Here is a 21,386-nt window from a genome sequence, read left to right as displayed (position 1 = left end):
TTTGTCATAGACTCGTGAGAGATCCTCTCCCATTGGCCGGTGGTGCACAGGCATCACCCACACTTTCACAATTTCCCCCGCGGAATTGTCTAGTTATTATTATAATTTATTATTTATTTTAAATGTCCTGTTAGTTGTTGATATTAGCAAACAGTGTAACAGGAAATAAACTGTAGTCTTAGCCATTTCCAACACATCAAACGCATGACTGTAATGGTCTAAAAGCAGAAGCACAGACCGGTTAGATCCTCTATACAGGGGTGTCAAACTCATTTTCACAGAGGGCCATATCAGCATTATGGTTGCCCTCAAAGGGCCAAAGACTGTATAAATGTTAATGTAATGTAAAATAAATGTAGCTACTCATTTACATATTGTTAAACATGTTGTTTCTGTATTTATTACTTATTCAAGTTATACATATTGCATAAGCATTTGCATAAATGTAAAAATATATGTTATCTTATGTTATTTTAACAAATAATTTTAGTTTATCAGAACCCCATATTACTCCATCAATCAATGATCAAACCATTCAAGTAAATAACAAAGAAGAATATCATCAAATACAAGCTATGACATTAAGTTTGTTCAAAACCTTTTTGTCACAGTCAAGAGGGGCAGAACTAACAACTGTGAGCTGCAAAGAACACGTGGGACAGATGTAGCAGATGTTACAAAAACAAATGGCTGCACACAACCTTGCAGAGGCAGTGGCGTCGCGTGGGTAAAATAACAGGGGAAGCCAAAAAAAATTAAAAAAAATTAAATATATATTTTTTTTTTTTTTTTTTTTTTTTTAAGTCAAGCAGTCACCATGTACACTACAGTATGGCTCGGCGGCCAGTCAAACTTTCTTAACAGATTGCAGAATGGGTACAGTACAGTACAGCTCAATACACACAATTGTTAAGGGGATGCAGACCAGAGAAAGACTTTCGACTTGTTTACATCAGGGTCCCCCATTTTCAATTCGTAATGAAATTGCTATTATGCGTCTGCATGAACACACAACTGTAACTGTACTAAAAAATAACAAAATAAGGGTTGTCTCAGTTCACAACTATATTGGTCAAGTTTTGGGTGGGACTTGTTTGCGTCCCTACAGCTTCTTATTCAATTGAGCGAGATGCTCGGTTATGTCACACAGCCAGTTTGCATCTGACAGTTCAGACAATATTTCTTCAACCCTTTACCTATTTCGCCTGGATCTTTTTTGTATTTTGGGCTGTAAAATTGTCAAAGAATGTCTGAGGAGTAAGTGCTTTTTTTGCACTGGTTATTTCATCAATACCTCAGATGTTCAACATACATGTATGTGTAAGAATGTGTAATAACTAAGGCTGTCAAAGTTAAAGCTTTATTAACGCATTAACCCACAATAATTTTAACACTGCTATTTTTTAACCCAATATTAGTTTTTTTTTTTTTTTTTTATACCTGTGCTCTTGGGGGGCCACATCAAATGACGTGGCGGGCCGCATTTGGCCCGCGGGCCGTGAGTTTGACACCTATGCTCTATGAAGAGAGATGAATCCATCGATCCCTGAAGAACACCTACCATTTCTTTGCTGAGCAGGTGGAGAATCTGGACCAGCAGCACGCCAGCCTTCCCTAGAGGCGCCAGAGGCTTGGTGATCTCCCTGAACACATAATTACAACCTGACGTTACTCCACTGATCATATTCACATAGCGGGCATTTTACTATTATGTCATGCTCAGGTTGAGATTCCTGTCCACCCTGTTCCCACACAAGGTAGGTGGGAAGTCCTAATCCATTACAACTTATTTGTCTTATGAAATCTGTTACAAGCATCCAATCATTGCTGACTTGAGGAGCTGGGCTTCTGCATCCTGGGCCTCACCTGAAGAACGGTCCCATGGGTATGCCTCCCTCATGGAGCATGGGGGTGATGAGCTCCGCCAGGTAGAGCCAGATGTGGGGGATGTCTATGGCCATGTCTTCTGCCACTTCCAGGATCTCTTCTAGCCTAAAGCCCAAAACAAGAAGGGTTCATTTTATCACTTGCTTCCATCCCACAATTTCAGTTATGCCAATTACCTTCCTCGTCATTGTGCTGCCCTACAGTCAGTCTGGAGAGTGTAGACTAACGCATGCCTCCTCCGATACATGTGGCATCGCCAGCCGCTTCTCTTCACCAGACAGCTAGGCGTTTCACTGGGAGAGCGTAGCACGTGCAGAGGTTCATGCCATCTCCCCCAGATCATAAGCTTAGCATTGTATTGTATTTGATCTTAGTACTTTTATCATGTCTATTTTATAATCTACCGTACTTTTCGCACTATAAGCCGCACCTGAATATAAGCCGCAGCAGCTAAATTGAATGATGTGTACATATATAAGCCGCACTGGACTATAAGCTGCAGGTGTTTTAATGTTTAATTACCATATGTAAGGGTTCGTGCACAGAGGGGATTGTCGGGAAAGAGATGGCTGTTTGAGGAAGCTCCCATTAAATTTTTTGTTTAAACAGGAACGTTAACCAGTTAGCAGCGCCAGGTATAGGTAGCAACGTTAGCCAGTTAGCAGCGCCGAGTACATATAGATAGCAACGTTAGCCAGTTAGCAGCGCCGGGTACATATAGGTAGCAACGTTAGCAGCGCCGGGTACATATAGGTAGCAACGTTAGCCAGTTAGCAGCGCCAGGTACATATAGGTAGCAATGTTAGCAGCACTGGGTAGATATAGGTAGCAACGTTAGCCAGTTAGCAGCGCCGGGTACATATAGGTAGCAACGTTAGCAGCGCCGGGTACATATAGGTAGCAACGTTAGCAGCGCCGGGTACATATAGGTAGCAACGTTAGCCAGTTAGCAGCGCCAGGTACATATAGGTAGCAATGTTAGCAGCACTGGGTAGATATAGGTAGCAACGTTAGCCAGTTAGCAGCGCCAGGTACATATAGGTAGCAACGATAGCCAGTGCTAGCCAGCACCTGCGAAATCGAGTGCCAAACTGATATCAGGAGCTATCAGTAGCTAGATAACATTAGACAACGCCTCATGTATAAATAAACTAAAGTGAATAGTTAGTTGACTGGGTCATTTTGTTTAATGCTTCAGTTATGTTGAAAGAGGAGCCCTGAGCTGCTCATACACTAGACTCTTGCCGTAATGGTTTGTTGACGTGGTTATGTGAGGGGGAGGAAGAGGGGCAAGGCGTGCACTGCTGCAGCAGATTTAGGAGTCTGATCTGACGGTCACAGAGCTGAGGGAGTGCGCCCAGTTAGCTGTAAAAATCCATAGATTAGCCGCACCGTTATATAAGCAGCAGGGTCAAAAAATCGGGGGAAAAGCCGCGACTTATAGTCTGAAAGTACGGTATTCTATTTTATTCTATTATTTGCACAATCGAAGCGGGCATGGCCACCTTCATTTCACTATATGTCTTGTCTATGTATGTGATGAATAAACCTCTTGAATCTTGAGATCCCTTCCCTGCTAAACAGGCACCGTGACCAACCAACTGTTGCAACAACCAGGACTCGTAACCCACCGGCTTTCCACCCATGAACAAACATGAACCGTGTTTGTTGGGACGACTGACCAAGAGAGGTACCGCTGCCGGGAATTTAACCTGGGTCTCTGCAGTGGTAGGAGTGGTTAGACCTCTACACTACCAGCCAATTTCTGATTAGACACAATTCTATTGATATTGATTTTATACGAGCATAATCAGTGCATTTGTTTATCAGCGCACAAAAATGTGTGGCTGCGCATGTTTCATGAATACCAGATTGGTTTTTCATAGAATTTCACATTAACCTCTTAAGCCTGAAAATGACATCACGTCATAAATCAAGCTCTCCAGACGTCTATATATAAAAAAAATAACGATAATTATGTCAAACGTATTCAAGAATAAACATCATAACCATGTAACAACAGCAGTTATAATGTATATTTTCATCAATACGTTTGTTTACCAATATGTTAACACTTTGATTGCCTATGGCTAAATTCATGATATACCATAGGTTGCCAGCTCTATTTGTCTATGGATAAGTACCCCTTCTTTGCAGGGCTATAACTTTTTAAATTCTAGGGCGGCTAGGTGGTGTAGTGGGCAAGGCACTCGCCACCAATGTGGAGACGCTGGGTTCGCGTGTTCGAATCCAGCTCTCCACATTGTTTTCAGTTTAGCTGGTCGTCCGCAGTAATACACATTGGCCGTATTACGGGGAGGGAAACTGAAGGGTGGGGATCGAGCGTTGTGAACAAGCGACTCCTACAAGTCGGTTGGTGCGCCTGCGCAGTAGAATCAGGAAGTGTCGTGGGCAGCGTGAGCCTCCCACGCGTTACTCCTCGACACTGAGAGATCGAGCTGCGCAGGTGAAAAGATGCGACCGCTGTTACCTCAAGTACCGGAGGGGACTTGTGCTATGTATGACTTAGTCCACATTGCAGCCGGCTTGTGGGAGGCAAGAAACAGCGTTCGTGACAGGGGAGGGTTGAATTGGATGATACGAAAATTGGGATGGGAGAAAATATAGAAAAATGGGAGAAAAAGTGGATAAAAAAAAAACTTTTTAAATTCTATTGCTAAATTGCCATTATTATGGCCCATTCAAAGTCCTATATGTATTGTTCATTGTGTAGCAACGTTAAACTTTTTCATTCACATATTCATAGTAAAATATGGTCTAATGTATAAGTATGTTTTCATCTCTTTCTGCAGCTTTCTCCAGAACGTGATCTATAGCCCCAAATGCATTATATTGATGATGAAATACAGTTTGATGGCAATCGGCGCGATATAAAAAATTTCAATTGGACGTACTTCTAGAAGTTTCTACGTATCATCTGATGATGACCGGATGGGCGGGGGATAGTTTATAATTCCGTGGGCAGCGTTATATCATTCATCTAGTGTGGGTCATATGTTCATCAGAGCAGTTTATATCGAACACGTTCAAAAATAACACTGAATCTTACCGTATCTTCCTCGCGCCGTTGGACGATCAGCGTGGTGTAGACCGTTTTCGATTATGGGATGTTTATCCTGAAGAACCATTTCCAGGTTGTATACTACTATATACATCCAAATAACGTTGTTTATTGAGTTAGGGCGAGCGATTGATCATCCAGTGTGTTGAGATGGAGTCCGGCTACCGATCGCGAGTGCCCGGAGCACATAGGATGAGCACTTCCTGTTTGGCGAGCCCCTCCCTCTTGGCCGATCGGCCACCAGATGGTGCTCTCGAACCGTTAAACAGTTGATGGGAGCTCACCAGTACATCTCAGGGCTCCGGAAAGAAAATATGATTTCGATCACAGATTTTTGAAACATTGATATCAAAGACGAGTTACGGCGTCCTCGGCACCTTGAGCATGGCGGGGAAGGACGCCTAAAAGAGTCTTCCGGCAATCAAAGTGTTAAAGTGTTATTAGTAGGGCTGGGCGATTCTTGCTCAAATGTGAATCACGATTTTTCTCTAAGAATTGAGATCACGATTCTCTCACATGATTCTTATTTTTTTCAATAAAATCATTTATTGCACTCTTTCAGACAACATAACATATCAAAGTGCTTGACTTAAAAGTCTCTTGTAGACTTCCGGTATGAGAGCAGACGGGTAACACACGTGCGATAGAGCTCCTGGTCAAATGAGCGAAAAAACGGATAAAAAAGGACCCGAAAAGTAATTAAAAATGAAAATGCACACGAGAAGTAAGGAAGAGACAACGATTGTGAAGGAAAGAGAAATGGAGAACACACGAGAAGAAGAGAATTTGAAGAAACAGTCCCCGAAGCGAAGCCGAGAAAAGACAGGCGGAAGAAGGGGGAGGTCCCGCTGAGGCAGACACGGGAATGCCAGGATGGGCCGTGGTCATGCAGGCCGGGATACTGGAGAACATAACAGCGGCGATAAAACTGAACACGGACACGATAAGGAATGATATTGGGAAGCTACGGGAGGAATTGAGGAAGGAACAGGAGGACTTCAGAGGTGAAATGAATACAGAACTCAAAAGGGTGGAGGAGAAGATGGCGGAACAGGACAGAAACGTGACGAGTTACAGACTAGGACGGCACAAGCGGAGGAATGGAACACGGAGATACACGAGGTATTAACATGTGCGATTCAGAGACAAGAACAGATGGAGACAAAGATGTCAGACATGGAGGGGAGGTCACGGAGAAATAACATCAGAATATGGGGATTGAAAGAAGGAGTCGAAGGGGAATCGGTGACCCATTATGTAGAAAAGCTTATCAAGGAGCAATTGAAGGAGACGGGACTGGAAAAGATGGAGATTCAGAGGGCCCACAGGACGTTGGCTCCGAGACCGAAACCGGACAGACCTCCGAGAGCGGTGATTATTAACTTTCTGAGATTTGAGATTAAGGAATTGATACTCAGAACCGCGTGGACCAAGAAGATTGAAATTGAAGGGAAAAGACTATCATTTGATCACGATTACTCGACAGCGGTAGCGATAACACGCAGGTCCTACGCGGGACTGAAGAAAACTCTGAAAGAAAACGGAATGAGATTCCAGTCACCCATGACCTCGCTAAGGATTCACTGGGAGGAAGGGGCGGCGACGTATGCGACGGCACGAGAAGCGGAGCGGGAGATGAGACGACGGGGGATGCAGATGACGGAGGACGGAGAAGGAAGGAGGCAGGAGGACCAGACGCGGAGCTTGCAGCAGAGATTGGAGGGAGCACGCAGATGGATCAGAGTGGGAGACCGAAACCAAGGAGAGGAGGGAGGAGAGAGGAGAAGGCCGAGGTGAAACGGGACAGAACGAGGACTGAGACGGATGAGGAGGCCAGAGACGGAGAGGAGGCGAACGGATGAGTACACACACAAGAGATTGAAAAAAATATTCAAATAGAGACAAAATATAGAAACTGAAATAACATATGCATAAACACACATTCCCAGGTAGAGGCAGGATATAGAAATGAACATAACGTATACATGGACACATAATACACAGGCTGATGGAGGAAATAAATGGAAATATAACTAGGTTTGATAGGCGAGACACAGAACATACTGAAACAAATACATAGACACACGCTGTGAGTAACACAGTTGGGAGGGATTAAGGGGATAAATGGACATCACATAGAAAATAGAGGAGAGGAAAAGAAAGTAAAAAGGGGTACACAGGAGACACCGCACACGGGTATGGGAGGAAGGAGGGACAATGAAACATATGAGTCACATTGAGAGGGACCAAGAAAAGAGGGTCTTTGATCAAAAGGAAGGACAGAGCGCTTTTGACCAGGAGCTTGACAGCAAAAAAAAAAAAAAAACAGTAAGAAAGCTGGACAAATATGACGAGCGATTGGGGGTAAGGGTTTCAAACCCCCAAGCCGTCAGGAGGGGGCCCCTCGCTAGGAGGGCAATTACCCCTCACCCACCAGACAGGGGGGGACACAGGGACCCCCCGAACGCCTTGGGAGCACTTTATGTAAAGTTTATGTTTTTTATTTATGTTAATCATTATATGTATTCGGTGAAGAGAGCGGAGGCTCCAACCGGAGGGGGGAATGAGTGTGACATGGGGGGGACTGACAGACGAAAGAAGAAGAAAGATGACAATGGTTAAAGGTATAAAAATGATGTCGCTAAACGTTAATGGAATGAATAATGCGATAAAGAGGGGCAAAGTGATGTTGAAATGTAAAAAAAGTGAGATGGAAGTGATTTTTCTGCAGGAGACACATTTGGTAGCACAGGATCATGAGAAACTGAAGAGATTTGGATATGAAAATGCATACTATAGTTCCTTTAAACAAAAACCGAGGAGAGGAGTAATCACGTTAATCAAAAACAGTCAAATTTGAATTGATCAAGGAAGTAAGAGACAAGGAGGGAAGGTTTGTTCTGGTGAAGGGGAAAATGGAGGGCCAAATGGTTACGTTAGTGAATGTTTATGCACCCCCAGAGAGTGAGAGGGATTTATATGAGACCATTTTTGATATGATAGTGACGGAACTAGAAGGGATATTGATATGCAGTAGTAGTACTGAATCACGACCTAGACACCACGAGTACTAGAAAAGGACGGGCACCCATCAGTAGATATATGAATATTCAGATGACGGAAATGGGAATTACAGACGTTTGGAGGGGGATGCACGCCATGGACAGGGAATACACACATTACTCACACCCACACGTGACATATGCGAGAATAGACTACTTTTTGATGACGACGGGGGACAGTTACAGGGCACGGGAGAGCAGTATAGGAGTGGCGGACATATCGGATCACAGTGCCATATATCTGACAGTAGATCTAGAAGGGAGACGGAGGAACACGATTTGGAGACTAAATGTAGGAATATTAAATAACAAGGGGGTGGTGAGTCAGATCAAGGAGGAGATAGCCAGATATAAGGAAGAAAATGACAACGGGGCGGTAGACCCGAACATTCTATGGGACACACTGAAGGTGGTGATAAGGGGGAAATTGATGGAAAAAACAGCAATGCTGAAGAAGGCCAGAACGGAGACATATCACAATCTGATAGGGAAGCTGAAGAAGCTAGAGGGGAGACACCAGATATCAAAAGAACAGGAAACGCTCGGAGAAATCAAAGTAGTAAAGGCCAGGATAAATAGGGAATTATTGACGGAAATAGAAAAGAAAGCGAGGTTCATGAAACAAACGTACTATGAAGGGGGACCAAAAGCGACCAGACTGTTGGCTAGGAGAATTAGGACGCAACAGAAGTTGAACACGATACACACAATAAGGGATACAAAGTAGGGCTGGGCGATAAAACGATAACGATAACTATCGCGATAAATTATTTCCTCGAAATAAACATGAAACGTGGTCGCAAAGTTTCGATATATCGATTTTCCAAGCTTGGATATGAGCACACGCACTAACAACCAATCGGTGAAGGAGATGGCCGATAGAGGAAGGAGACCCGGAAGGAGGTAGGACTCTGTAAACAAGGCTGGCTATGGCTAATTAGCTTGCACGCCGCTATTTCACAGGTTACCTGCCGAGTTGGTGTGTGTTTTGAATTCTGAGGGTAACTGTTATAGTAGTGTGGGGTATACGGTGGACGTCGTTGCAATGAATTGGGCGGAACAGAGTATTTTAGGGTCATTTTTTAGTACATTGTCATGAAATACTCCGCTTGGAAACGAGGCTGGCTATGGCTAATTAGCTTGCACGCCGCTATTTCACAGGTTACCTGCCGAGTTGGTGTGTGTTTTGAATTCTGAGGGTAACTGTTATAGTAGTGTGGGGTATACGGTGGACGTCGTTGCAATGAATTGGGCGGAACAGAGTATTTTAGGGTCATTTTTTAGTACATTGTCATGAAATACTCCGCTTGGAAACGGGGCTGGCTATGGCTAATTAGCTTGCACGCCGCTATTTCACAGGTTACCTGCCGAGTTGGTGTGTGTTTTGAATTCTGAGGGTAACTGTTATAGTAGTGTGGGGTATACGGTGGACGTTGTTGCAATGAATTGGGCGGAACAGAGTATTTTAGGGTCATTTTTGAGTCATGAGATACTCCGCTTGAGATACTCCGCTCTGCTAACGTGCGCGGACTGATGACGACATCAATTCGACTCTCGAGACATTCACAGCAGCAAAACAAGTCAGCCCGCGTATCGGCGCCGGGCATAATAAGTTAATTAAACTTGACAGACATTATATCGACGATAATTATCGATATCGAGTTATATGAAAATAATTTTATAATTGTATCGCGATAACGTTTTTGGTCATATCGCCCAGCCCTAATACAAAGACTAATGAAATATTGAGGGACCCAGCTGAAATAGAGAGGACATTTAGAGAATACTATGAGGAACTATACACACAGCCAAAAGCAGCAGGAGAAGAGGAAATAGAAACATATCTGGAGAAGCTAGAGTTACCATCGATAGGGAAAGAACAGAATGAAGAATTAAATAAAATAATTACGGAACAAGAACTGGAAGAGGCAATTAGTAGAGCTAAAAACAACAAGTCTCCGGAGAGCAACGGATTCCCATCGGAATTCTACAAGACATTTAGAACTGAATTAGCACCCATGTTAGGGGCGGCGTTCAGACACACGATGGAAGAGGGTAAAATGCCCCCCTCGTGGAAGGAAGCCATAATCACCACGATACCGAAGGAAGGGAAGGATAGGGAATTATGTAGTAGTTTCAGACCTGTGTCCATACTTAACGTGGATTACAAGATGTATACATCGATAATATCAAAAAGATTTGAGACGTTTATGCCAGACATTATAGATGAAGATCAAACTGGATTTATTAAAGGGAGACAGACAGGACAACGTGAGAAAGACATTACATATAGTAGAGGAGATACAAAAACAAGGGGGTAGCGCGGTACTGATTAGCCTAGATGCAGAAAAAGCATTCGACAGTGTGAGCTGGACATTTTTATATAAAACATTGAGGTTCGGACTGAACGGGAGGGCGATGAAGATGATCAAGGCGCTATATCAGGAACCGACAGCGAGGGTTAAAGTGAATGGCAGCTTGACGGATAGAATCAGATTAGAGAGGGCTACCAGACAGGGATGCTGTCTCTCACCGACGCTCTTCGCCGTTTTCATAGAACCACTGTAGGGCTGGGCGATATGGCCTAAATATGATATCACGATATTTTCTGACCTTTCGGCGATACACGATACGCATCACGATGTTTTTCTTTTTTTCCCCCAAACAATTCATTATGAGGCTTACCAAGACAGTATTTGAGTTTGCAAGCTAACATTAAAGACAAAATAAAATACCCATGCATTTAGCATTTTTATATTATATATTAGATTTAGATTATTGGATTATTAGATTATATATTGCATATATTTAGCAATGAGATATTATATAATTTAGATATGAAATATGATGAATCGAAAATGGGGGACCCTGATGTAAACAAGACGAAAGTCTTTCGCTGGTCTGCATCCCCTTAACAATTGTATGTATTGAGCTGTACTGTACCCATTCTGCAATATGTTAATAAAGTTTTAAATCAATCAATCAATCAATCAATAAATAGGATTTTAGCATTTTTATGAAACTACTGTATATTTGTATGTCTCTAAATGTTTTGATGAATTGAAAATGGAGGACCCTTATGTAAAAAAGCCGAAAGTCTTTTTCTGGTCTTCATCCTCCAGTCAGTCCACTGTTGTTGTATTGAGCTGTACTGTATTGTACCCATTCTGCAATCGTTAATAACGTTCATTCGTTCAATCATTCAGCCGGCAACAGAATAATTTTGATTGACAGTCGAGTCTGCCAATTACATCACACCGCTTGTACCCGCCCTCCTGTTCTTAGCACCAATCGGCAAGCAGCGCTATTATTTTTTTACTTCCTGAATGCCCTCCTTGATTTTAACGAGAGCTCAGCTCAACGACAACAACAACAGCTCACCGCAGCCGACGAGTGATTACTAGCGCACCGCAGCATGACAACGAGGCATAATGATTTTACTGCAACAAATGTTATAATAAAAGCCTTTCCATACATCTGTCTGATTGAAAACTTTATTAACAGACCGCAGAATGGGCACGCACAACTCGGCACGGACTGAGATATGAACAGTAACGCTTGCTATCTATGTCGTCATTGGACGTTGCTATGTTTGGGTAAATACGCTGATGTGTAACTATATAACGTGTAACTATATAATGTTGATGCCACAAAACGAATGCCTTTGTTAATCATACGTACTAACTTTGATGCAGTAGTGTGTGTGTGGGAGCGGCGTTGTTCAAAAGTTTGAACGGGGTGGACCAGATTGACGCGACACAATCCTCTTGGGCAAAACATCACGATATCCACGATACGTTAAAAAAGTGTATCGTTAATGAACTGTACCCGATATTTATATAATATCGTCATATCGCCCAGCCCTAAACCACTGGCACAACTGATCAGACAGACCGAGGACATCAAGGGAGTAAGGATAAAGGAAAGGAATATAAACTAGGCCTATTTGCAGACGACGTGATAGTATACATGAGGCAACCAGACAAGAGCTTCCCGGCACTGATGGATCTACTGAAGGAATATGGCCACTACTCAGGATACAAACTAAACGTGACAAAGACACAGACCTTAGCATGGAATTATACCCCAACGACGGAAATTAGAGAACAGTACGGGATAAGATGGGACATGGACAAGATTAAATACTTAGGGGTGAACATCACGAGAGGGGTGGAGAAACTGTTTGAGGCGAATTATACACAGATAAATCAGAACATCAAGAGAGACTTAGAGAGATGGACAGTAATGCCCTTGGACTTCAATTCAAGAATAGAGGTCATTAAAATGAACATACTATCAAGGTTACTGTACCTATTCCAGTCACTACCGATACAAATACCACAGAATCAATTCAGGGAGTGGGACAGACTGATATCGAGGTTCATATGGGCGGGGAGAAGACCACGGGTCAGATATAAAACACTACAACTACCAAAGGAAGAGGGAGGGATGGCAGTACCCAGCCTACAAGATTATTACTATGCAGCACAACTGAGAGCAGTGACGTGCTGGTGTAACGACAGATATGAGGCAAGATGGAAAGACATTGAAAAAGAAGGGGAGGGATACAAGGTACAAGCTCTGGTGGGAGATAGGGAACTATTTAAAGAGAAAGAGGGACTATTAGATCCAATCACCAAATGCACCTTGAACATATGGAACAGAGTAGTAAAAACACACAAATTGGAAAAGCAGTCAGGGGTCCTGAGATGGGTAGCACATGACAAGAGATTCAAACCAGGGAGGTTAGACCATGGATTCAGAAGGTGGGAGAGGGGGGGGGCAACAGCGATATGCAAAATGATAGAGAAGGGGGAAATGCAAACACTACAAAAATTAAAGGAGAAATTTGGACTAGAAAACAAGGACCACTTCAGATATCTACAGATTAGAGACTACTATAATAGAGAAATAAGAGGGGACAAGGAATAAGAACAGCATGGAATAATTAGGATGATAGTAAGGGCATACGAAGGAGGGAAAGGAAGGGTAATATCAGCACTGTACCGGGCTATAATGACCAGCAAGGGACACACGACCGATTATATAAGGGAGAAATGGGAGAGAGAACTAGAGATAGGAATAACAGGGAAGGAATGGGGGAACATATGCGAGGTACAACATTCAACAACAGGATCGAGAATATGGAAAGAATTTGGATGGAAAAACATAATCAGATTCTTTATAACCCCAGAGCTGAAGGGAAAATATGCACCAACACAAAGAGCATGCTGGAGGATGTGTGGGAAGGAGGGGGCAAATCACACGCACATATTCTGGGGATGTCAGAAGCTGAAGGGGTATTGGGAGGAGATAGGGGAAGCAATGATCAGAATATTAGGATACAGGGCTACCACAAACAGGACTGGTGCTTTACTTAGGGGACCTGACACACAAGGGAATACAAGGGGGGGACAAATATTTAATAAAGATAATGTTGATAGCGGCCAGAAAAGCAATAACGAGACTGTGGTACAAGGAAGACCCACCGACAATAGCACAATGGGTAGGGATAGTGGAAGAAATACAGGATATGGAGAGGATAACACACATGCTGAGGTTACAGGAAGAGAAATTTGGGGAAAGATGGGGAAAGTGGGAGGATTATAAAGGGAACGAGAACGACATCACAGAAGAAGAACCAAATGCAACACAAGAGGGCGAAGGGTAAAGGAGGAAAGATGTTCAAGGAGGGTCTCTGAACCCATGTCACACACCTGTGGTTTAGTTAGTATTTTCTATTTTTTGGGATATTACAATTGCTGAATGTTTTTTATACTTTATTATTTATGTCTGTTTAACGGTGTGATATTAATATTCAGGGATGATGTGGTTTGTGTATGGGTGAATCAAAAGCAGGCCTGTACGCTGCGACGAGATCGTCGCAAATTGCCCCCTAATTTGGCCGGTGCGAATGAAAAATTATATCTACTCGCAAGCTTGCGAATAGTGATTTCACCCCTTCATTGGCATTTCACTACACTAACATTAGCCTACAACCAGGGCTGTACAGGCGACATAATGTTGCGGTTGTAATTTCATTAGACAGACCAGCGCGGACATTTAATAACATGCAATTTAATTGACACGAGCAATGGGCTAACGTTAGCTGGTGGTCCCGAGTGAAGCAGGGACGGTGGAAAAGTGAGGAAAGGGGGTGGGTTATATTGACAAGTGACAACGCTTGACAACAGAAGTTTAAACATAACTTCATATTTATTAGTTATTCGTTTCTGTATATCATCCACTGTGACTTTCCATCTCCGTGTTAGACTCTTCCTGTTTACATTCGAGTGTGACGTCATCACCTACGGCAGCTTAGATGATCAAAACGCGAACCTAGAACAAAACACGGGGGGGGGGGGGGGGGGGGGGGCTGGCTCTCTTGTGCGTTCTCGCCCCCTCTCTCTCTCTCGCTCTCTCTCTACATTCAATGATTTAAGCTAGCCAAACGTTACAGACAGTATAAATACTAACTGGATAGTTGATGATAAACATTTAATTTCATTATCTGAAATATTCTAAAATCATTAAGTCTGCTATAAGCCATTATCCCTTTGTGTGTAATTATTATTTTCTCACAGTATATATATATATATATATATGTGTGTGTGTGTGTGTTTGGCTAAAGTGGATAGAAAACACAGTACTGTGCAAAAAAAGGGCACCCAAGAGTTTTTATATAAATAGTCTTAGATGTAAATAATTTTTTTTATTAGTGTGTCAGTAGACTACTCTTAGTACATTTTCATTAAATAATTTTTTAAAGCATCTTCATGGTTTAATAATGCAAACATATGTTGCAGGGACTTATTATAATCATCATATTGGCGTGACTGTATGCATCAAAAGGTTAAATCAAGCATTTTTAAGTGCTTTAGGAAATGTCAAAATATTGCGATATATATTGTGTATCGTGATATGGCCAAAAAATATCGCAATATCATTTAGAGGCCATATCGCCCAGCCCTACTATAATGGTAAAATAGTTATTTAAAAATGTGCCCCTAAAAAATATTCTTTGCCCCTAAATTTCTCATTTAGGGGCAAGTGTGCCCCTAGTGAAAAAGCTTAGCGTACAGCCCTGAAAAGGCAAAGTGAAAGTTAATAAACAAGAGAAAAAAAAAGAAAGGACGAAGGATAAGGGAAGAAAGAAGCTCAAGGAGGGTCTCTGGACCCAGATCACACATACAAGCCTTAGTCAGTATTTATCATCTTTGAGTAGGAATGACTTGTTTATGCCTGTTTAAGGGAGATACACAATCAGCCTTTGTATCAAGTACCTAGAAAACAACTGTAGGGGAACCAGACAACTAACCATGATACCCATGTAAATATTTATGTGCACTGTTTTTTCCTTTTGTTTTTATTGTGATGTTAGTTTTTTCTTTTGTATTGTAAGTGCTGTCTGTCTAAAACTGTTAATAAAAATTTAAGTAAAAAAAAAAAAAAAAAAAAAAGTCTCTTGTAACATACAAAATAAAGTAAAAAAAAATTGTTCTACTCTTTCCAATGGCAGAGTTCAATTAGGATTTAGTATCACCAGGCGTGCAAGAAACGAGAATGAAATCTACTGTAAATACAGTCAGCTTTTTATTTCTGCGACAGGTCCGCCATTTTGAATCCGTTTGCAACGCCGATTGTTGCTAAATGTTCACAGAAGGTACACACTAACTCCAAACTATGCCAATAACGTTCCGTTTTGTGGTATATAATCCTGAGAAATAAAAAATTATAGTCAGGAAGTCATTTGATTCCAGAAAGCTGGAGAACCCTAGGAGATGTAGTTTTTAGAAATGTTAACGCTCATTGAAAGCCCTGTCTTTCCTTCATCATAATGACTACAGCAAAATGGCGTCTCGGATTTATTTCCAGTCGAAATTCGCGATCTATTGAATACAATTCCTAAACTGATATTTCATTAATAACACTTTAACCTATTGGTAAACAAACATATTGCTGAAAATATACACTATGACTGCTGTTGTGACATGGTTAGGATGTTTACTGTTGGATACATAATTTCTTCCTTTTTTTTTTCTTTTTTTTTTTTAAACAAACATTATGTCATACAGTCTAGACAGATTGATTCATGACGTGATGTCATTTTGGGACCGGTACTGGACCCGTCAGGCTTAAGAGGTTAAAGTAAATTTCTTAAATTTAAATTTAATTCATATTAAAAAAGGACAAATACATTTCATGCATTCATTCCACACTGCTGGATGGCCCTAGTCTTTACCCTTTGTAGTACTGCTGTGTGGGCAGCGTTCCTGCTTTGATGAGCTGGTGCAGCAGCAGGCCCATGCGCCCCCTGGCGATGGTGCTTCGCTCGAGCGTCGACTCAGCGCCGTTCCGCACAAACACGAAGAGCAGCGAGACACTGTTCAGCTCAGCAACACACTGCAGCGCCTCCTACAGCATCAGGGAAGGAGGGAAAAGGACAGACGTTAGGAGGGATGAACCATACCATTTCTTTCATTGCAGATAGATTCAGTATTAGTACGGGTGGGACGATACACCGAATCCAGATCGATACATCGATCTAATTATCAATGATCCAATAGGATCGATACAATGTAAAAAGATCGGTTCATATCGATACTCATATCCGCCCAACAGCACTAGCTCATTACAGCATAGCTCCAGAGTCCGCCTATTTTGGTTGCATTTTGCAACCAATCTTTGGAAAGACCTGATGAGGTCAGAGGAGTTTCATAGTATTTACTGATGGACAGATAATGTTGATATTTATAGTAGCATTATAGTGGACGAGAACCTTAAGTTTAAATCTCACATAGATAAACTTGTGTCGAAGCTGAAGCTTAAACTTCTTTTTCAGAAGCAGGTCCTGTTTTTCACTTAAAGTGAGAAGTCACCTATCTCGACCACCTTCTTACCACTACTCGATTATTACTTTACATGCATGCACCTGATCAGTACCTTAGAAAGCTGGATAAATTAAATTTAATACCAATTTCACGATAACAAAATGGCAAAAATCATGGGTACTCTCAGTACTCATTCAAGGGTACTACGACTATGCCTGCACCTCATGGTACCAAAGCACCTCAAAGGCACTAAAAACAAGATTACAAACATCACAAAACAAACTGGTCAGACTACTGCTTAACCTCACTCCTAAAACCCACTTTACCCCTGCCCACATTCAAAACCGCTCTTAAAGAGCACCTACGGGAGACTGCAATTCGAAACTGGCCACCGTAAATGTCCAACCCCCCCCCCCCCCCCCCCTAATGTACAGTCTCATCCCCATCGTATATATATAATATTTTCTGTTAGGATCTCTGGGTAACAGTACTGTATATTATTTGCATATCGTATGTCACAAATGTAACAGTACTACAGTATAACCTGTATGTCATGTATGTCCCTATGCCATAAATGTCATGATGTCATGTATGTTTTTACTGTATTTATTTCTGTATATTTTATTTCATTTTTATTCTATTTTACTCTACTCTTATCCTAGGCAACTTGATTGATTTGTGTTATTATTCTAATTCGTGACCTGTCCTGTCTAAATGTTTAAATGTTGAGCGATTTGCAGTGTCAAATTTCCCACGGGATAATAAAAGTATTTCTATTCTATCTATTCTATGTTGTGTATGTCAATATGAATTGAAAATGGGGGACCCTGATGTAAACAAGACAAACGTCTTTCTCTGGTCTGCATCCCCTTATTATTGTGTGTATTGAGCTGTACTGTATTGTACACATTCTGCAATCTGTTAAATAAAGTTTTCATTCATCCAGTTGTTTTGTTTTTGTGGTTTGGTTGAATGAATACTTTATTTAACAGATTTCAGAATGGGTACAATACAGTACAGCTCAATACACACAATAATAAGGGGATGCAGACCAGAGAAAGACGTTTGTCTTGTTTACATCAGGGTCCCTCATTTTCAATTCATAGTGACATTTATGACATGCACAACATACATGACATCATGACATTTATGGCATAGGGACATACATGTATATATTACTGTTACATTTGTGACATATATGATATGCAAATATACAGTACTGTTACCCATAGATCCTAACATATATATATATATATATATATATATATATATATATATATATATATACACATATACATATGATGGGGAGGAGATGTACATTAGGAGGGGGTAGGTGGGTGGTAAAAAATAACATAGGGTGGGGTGAAGCTCTCACTCTCATCAACACAAACGTGTCCTTGCCCTTGTTTACATCCGTGAAGAGATTTTTTGGATGCAAGAAGCCAATCCAAACCTGGCTATGTAGGACGTTTTATCTTTTCCACACGTGAATGTTTTAGCGACTTCAGAGTCAGGGAACATCGCTTGAAACACCTCTCCTAGTCCCTCATTTCCATTGTAGGACTGATGCTTTGCGACCGTATTTAGAACCCACAGTACCTCAGCTTCAAGGGTTGGCGTGGAGCCGAACGTTACCCGGACAGGTGCAGATGTAATTGGTGGTAGACCTACCTGTCCCTCAGCAGTTGATGTGGACGGCGTCGAAAAGAAATTTGATATTGAAGTTGTCTGCAGGCGGGTTTTTGTAGAGGTAACATGCTTAGCGCTGTGCATGTGTGACTCGACTGCTTTTATTCCCATCGTTCCCAGTTTAAAATCCTTTTTGCAGTTTGCAGCGGGCCTCGTACATGTCTTTCACTGGGACCAACCACGGTGCAAACAGAGGGTTTTCGAGCCAGTTCTCATTAAATTTGCACTTTCCCATGTTAAATTAACGAGTGCAAATAAATACAAATCAATTAAACTAAACTAAACGTCAGCGTTATCGCTACGGCTTGAATAACGTGTTACCTATGCTCCGGTGTTCTGAAATAGCTCCCGACGGCGACACACATTAAGGACCACATTAAGGTTCCGCCCCACTGCGTACCGTTTGCGTGAAAGAAAAAAAAAAAGCCTGATTTATCTCCCGTTAATAGTTTCCCCCCAGATTTCACAATGAAACATAAGATGACATGGCATGTTTTTAAGACCTCCGGAAGTCGGATTTATGACATTTTAAGACAAATTAAGGCCTTAATAGTTGATAGTTGAATTTAAGACTTTTTAAGACTTTTTAAGGTCCCGCGGACACCCTGCATTCTGCCATACACTTTGTCACGAGATGTGGCAATCGAGTGCACCATTGCACCCTATATGCCATTGCAAGTTGCCCATCTCTACAAGTACGACGATTTTTTCAATGGCTCCCTCTTGTGCACAAAGCTCTGCTTAAGCAGGTTCCCTCGTACCTAATTTTATCTTTTTTTTTATCTACTTTTTTCTCCCCATTTTCTAATTTTCTCCCTTCCCCAATTTCATATTGTCCAATTCTACCCTCCCGTCTCGAACACTGTTAGGCCATGCCTCCCACAAGCCGGCTGCAATGTGGACGAAGCCTTGCATTACGTGTCCCCTCCGGTACTCAAGGAGGCAGCCGTCGCATCTTTTCACCTGCACAGCGCAATCTCAGCGGCGAGGGTCTGCGTGGGAGGGACACGCCGCCCCCGTCGGTTCCTGATTCTACTGCGCAGGCGCACCAACCGACCTGTAGGAGTCGCTGTCCACAACATCCGATCCCCACCCACCAGCTTCCCACCCCCCAATACTGCCAATTGTATTAGTATGAACGACCAGCCAAGCTGGTAGCAACGCCGAGAGCTGGGCTCGAACCCAGCATCTCCTGCGTTGGTGGCGAGCGCCTTGCCGACTGCGCCACCTAGCCGCCCCTATGCCCTTCGTTCTCAAGATGCTATAAAACTGGATGTTCCCTATTTGAGAACTGAATTGGGAAAAAGGGCTTTTAAATATGCTGCTCCTTCATCCTGGAAGCTACAGGAGGACCTAAAATTGCCAGGACTGGTCACCCTCTGAGAAAGTAAAGCCATTTTAAAAAGCTACAAATTCAGTTCCCTCGGACAGTGCAACTGTGTTTGTTAACTTGCCTGTTTGATAACTTTCCTGAAATTGGTGTGAATGTGAATGTTTTATCTGTATTTTATTGTGATGTTCTTTTTATGTTTATGTAACTTTCTGCTGCCTTGCTTGGCCAGATAAATCTTTTTATCTCAATGATGCTTATCTGGTTAAATAAAGGATTTGATTGATTGATTAAAAAGAAAAAATATAATACATAACAAATTAATACATGATCATGCAACATAATTATTTTTTGTAGGAACGGTGTGCTGCGAGTAGGGATGTCCGATATTATCGGCCGATATTAGCATTAAAATGTGATATCGGAAAATATCGGTTTTCAAATTTTTTATTTTTATTTCTTTTACATTTTTATACCTTTATTTACCCAGGCAAGCAAGTAAGAACAAATTCAGATTTTATTTATTGTCAAAAGTATGCATAATGTTATATTAATTCAGGGATTAAAGCAAAAAAATATCTCCTGACTGAACTTGTTTTCAGGCCAAGTCATCTTCTTATTTTAACCTCCACTGTATTTCTTTTTAATAGCGTTGGCGTTTTAAGGGAGCCTACTTGTTTCGGTTTCGTCGATAATCCAATGTACAGTTACCCCCCCCACCCCGCCTACCCAACCCTTCCCCCCCAACCACCTCCAATGTACAGTCCCCCCCCCCCTCACCCAACCTCCTCCAATGTACAGTTTATTCGTCAAATGTATATACTCTCTTTTTTAGACTCTTATTGTATCATCACAAACAATACTGTATTTGTAAATCTGGTATGTCATAAATGTATAGATGTAGCAGTATTATCTATCTGTATGTCATGTATGTCATATATGTTATGATGAATTGAAAATGGGGGACCCTGATGTAAACAAGAGGAAAGTCTTTCTCTGGTCTGCATCCCCTTAACAATTGCGTGTATTGAGCTGTACTGTATTGTACCCATTCTGCAATCTGTTAATAACAATCAATCAATATTTAACAGATTGCAGAATGGGTACAATACAGTACAGCTCAATACACGCAATTGTTAAGGGGATGCAGACCAGAGAAAGACGTTTGTCTTGTTTACATCAGGGTCCCCCATTTTCAATTCATAGTGACATTTATGACATACACAACATTTATGGCATAGGGACATACATGATAGATCCTAACAGAGATTATATACATTATGATGGGGAGGAGACTGTACATTAGGGTGGGTGGGAGAAAAAAAGATACATACGGTGGGGAGAGAATATACAGTGGGGAGGAGACCGTCTACAGATACAAAGGATACTCGTCACAACCACAGCAGAGGACTCACATATTTGTACTGTGAAGTAACACGACAATGACAAATGTGTTGTTTCTGTTTTTCTTTTTGACATAGTTGCGGAACACGGAACAAGTTAAC

At 41.8% G+C, this 21,386-nt stretch overlaps 1 protein-coding gene across 1 annotated transcript in view; it reads right to left on the bottom strand.

Moving 5' to 3' along the window:
- eif4g1a (eukaryotic translation initiation factor 4 gamma, 1a) overlaps positions 1–21,386 on the bottom strand; it is a 159,709-nt gene that overhangs the window by 18,298 nt on the left and 120,025 nt on the right. The window contains exons 24-26 of the mRNA XM_084327679.1: positions 16,274–16,446; positions 1,867–1,992; positions 1,562–1,643 (exon numbers count right to left, since the gene is read on the bottom strand). Of these exons, the coding sequence (XP_084183805.1) occupies positions 1,562–1,643; positions 1,867–1,992; positions 16,274–16,446 (381 nt within the window). The remainder of the gene's footprint in view (positions 1–1,561; positions 1,644–1,866; positions 1,993–16,273; positions 16,447–21,386) is intronic.

This window comes from Notolepis coatsorum (assembly GCF_963971535.1).
Source record: "Notolepis coatsorum genome assembly, chromosome: 13".
Lineage (NCBI taxonomy): Eukaryota > Metazoa > Chordata > Actinopteri > Aulopiformes > Paralepididae > Notolepis > Notolepis coatsorum.
This window is presented reverse-complemented; position numbering and strand designations above follow the sequence as displayed.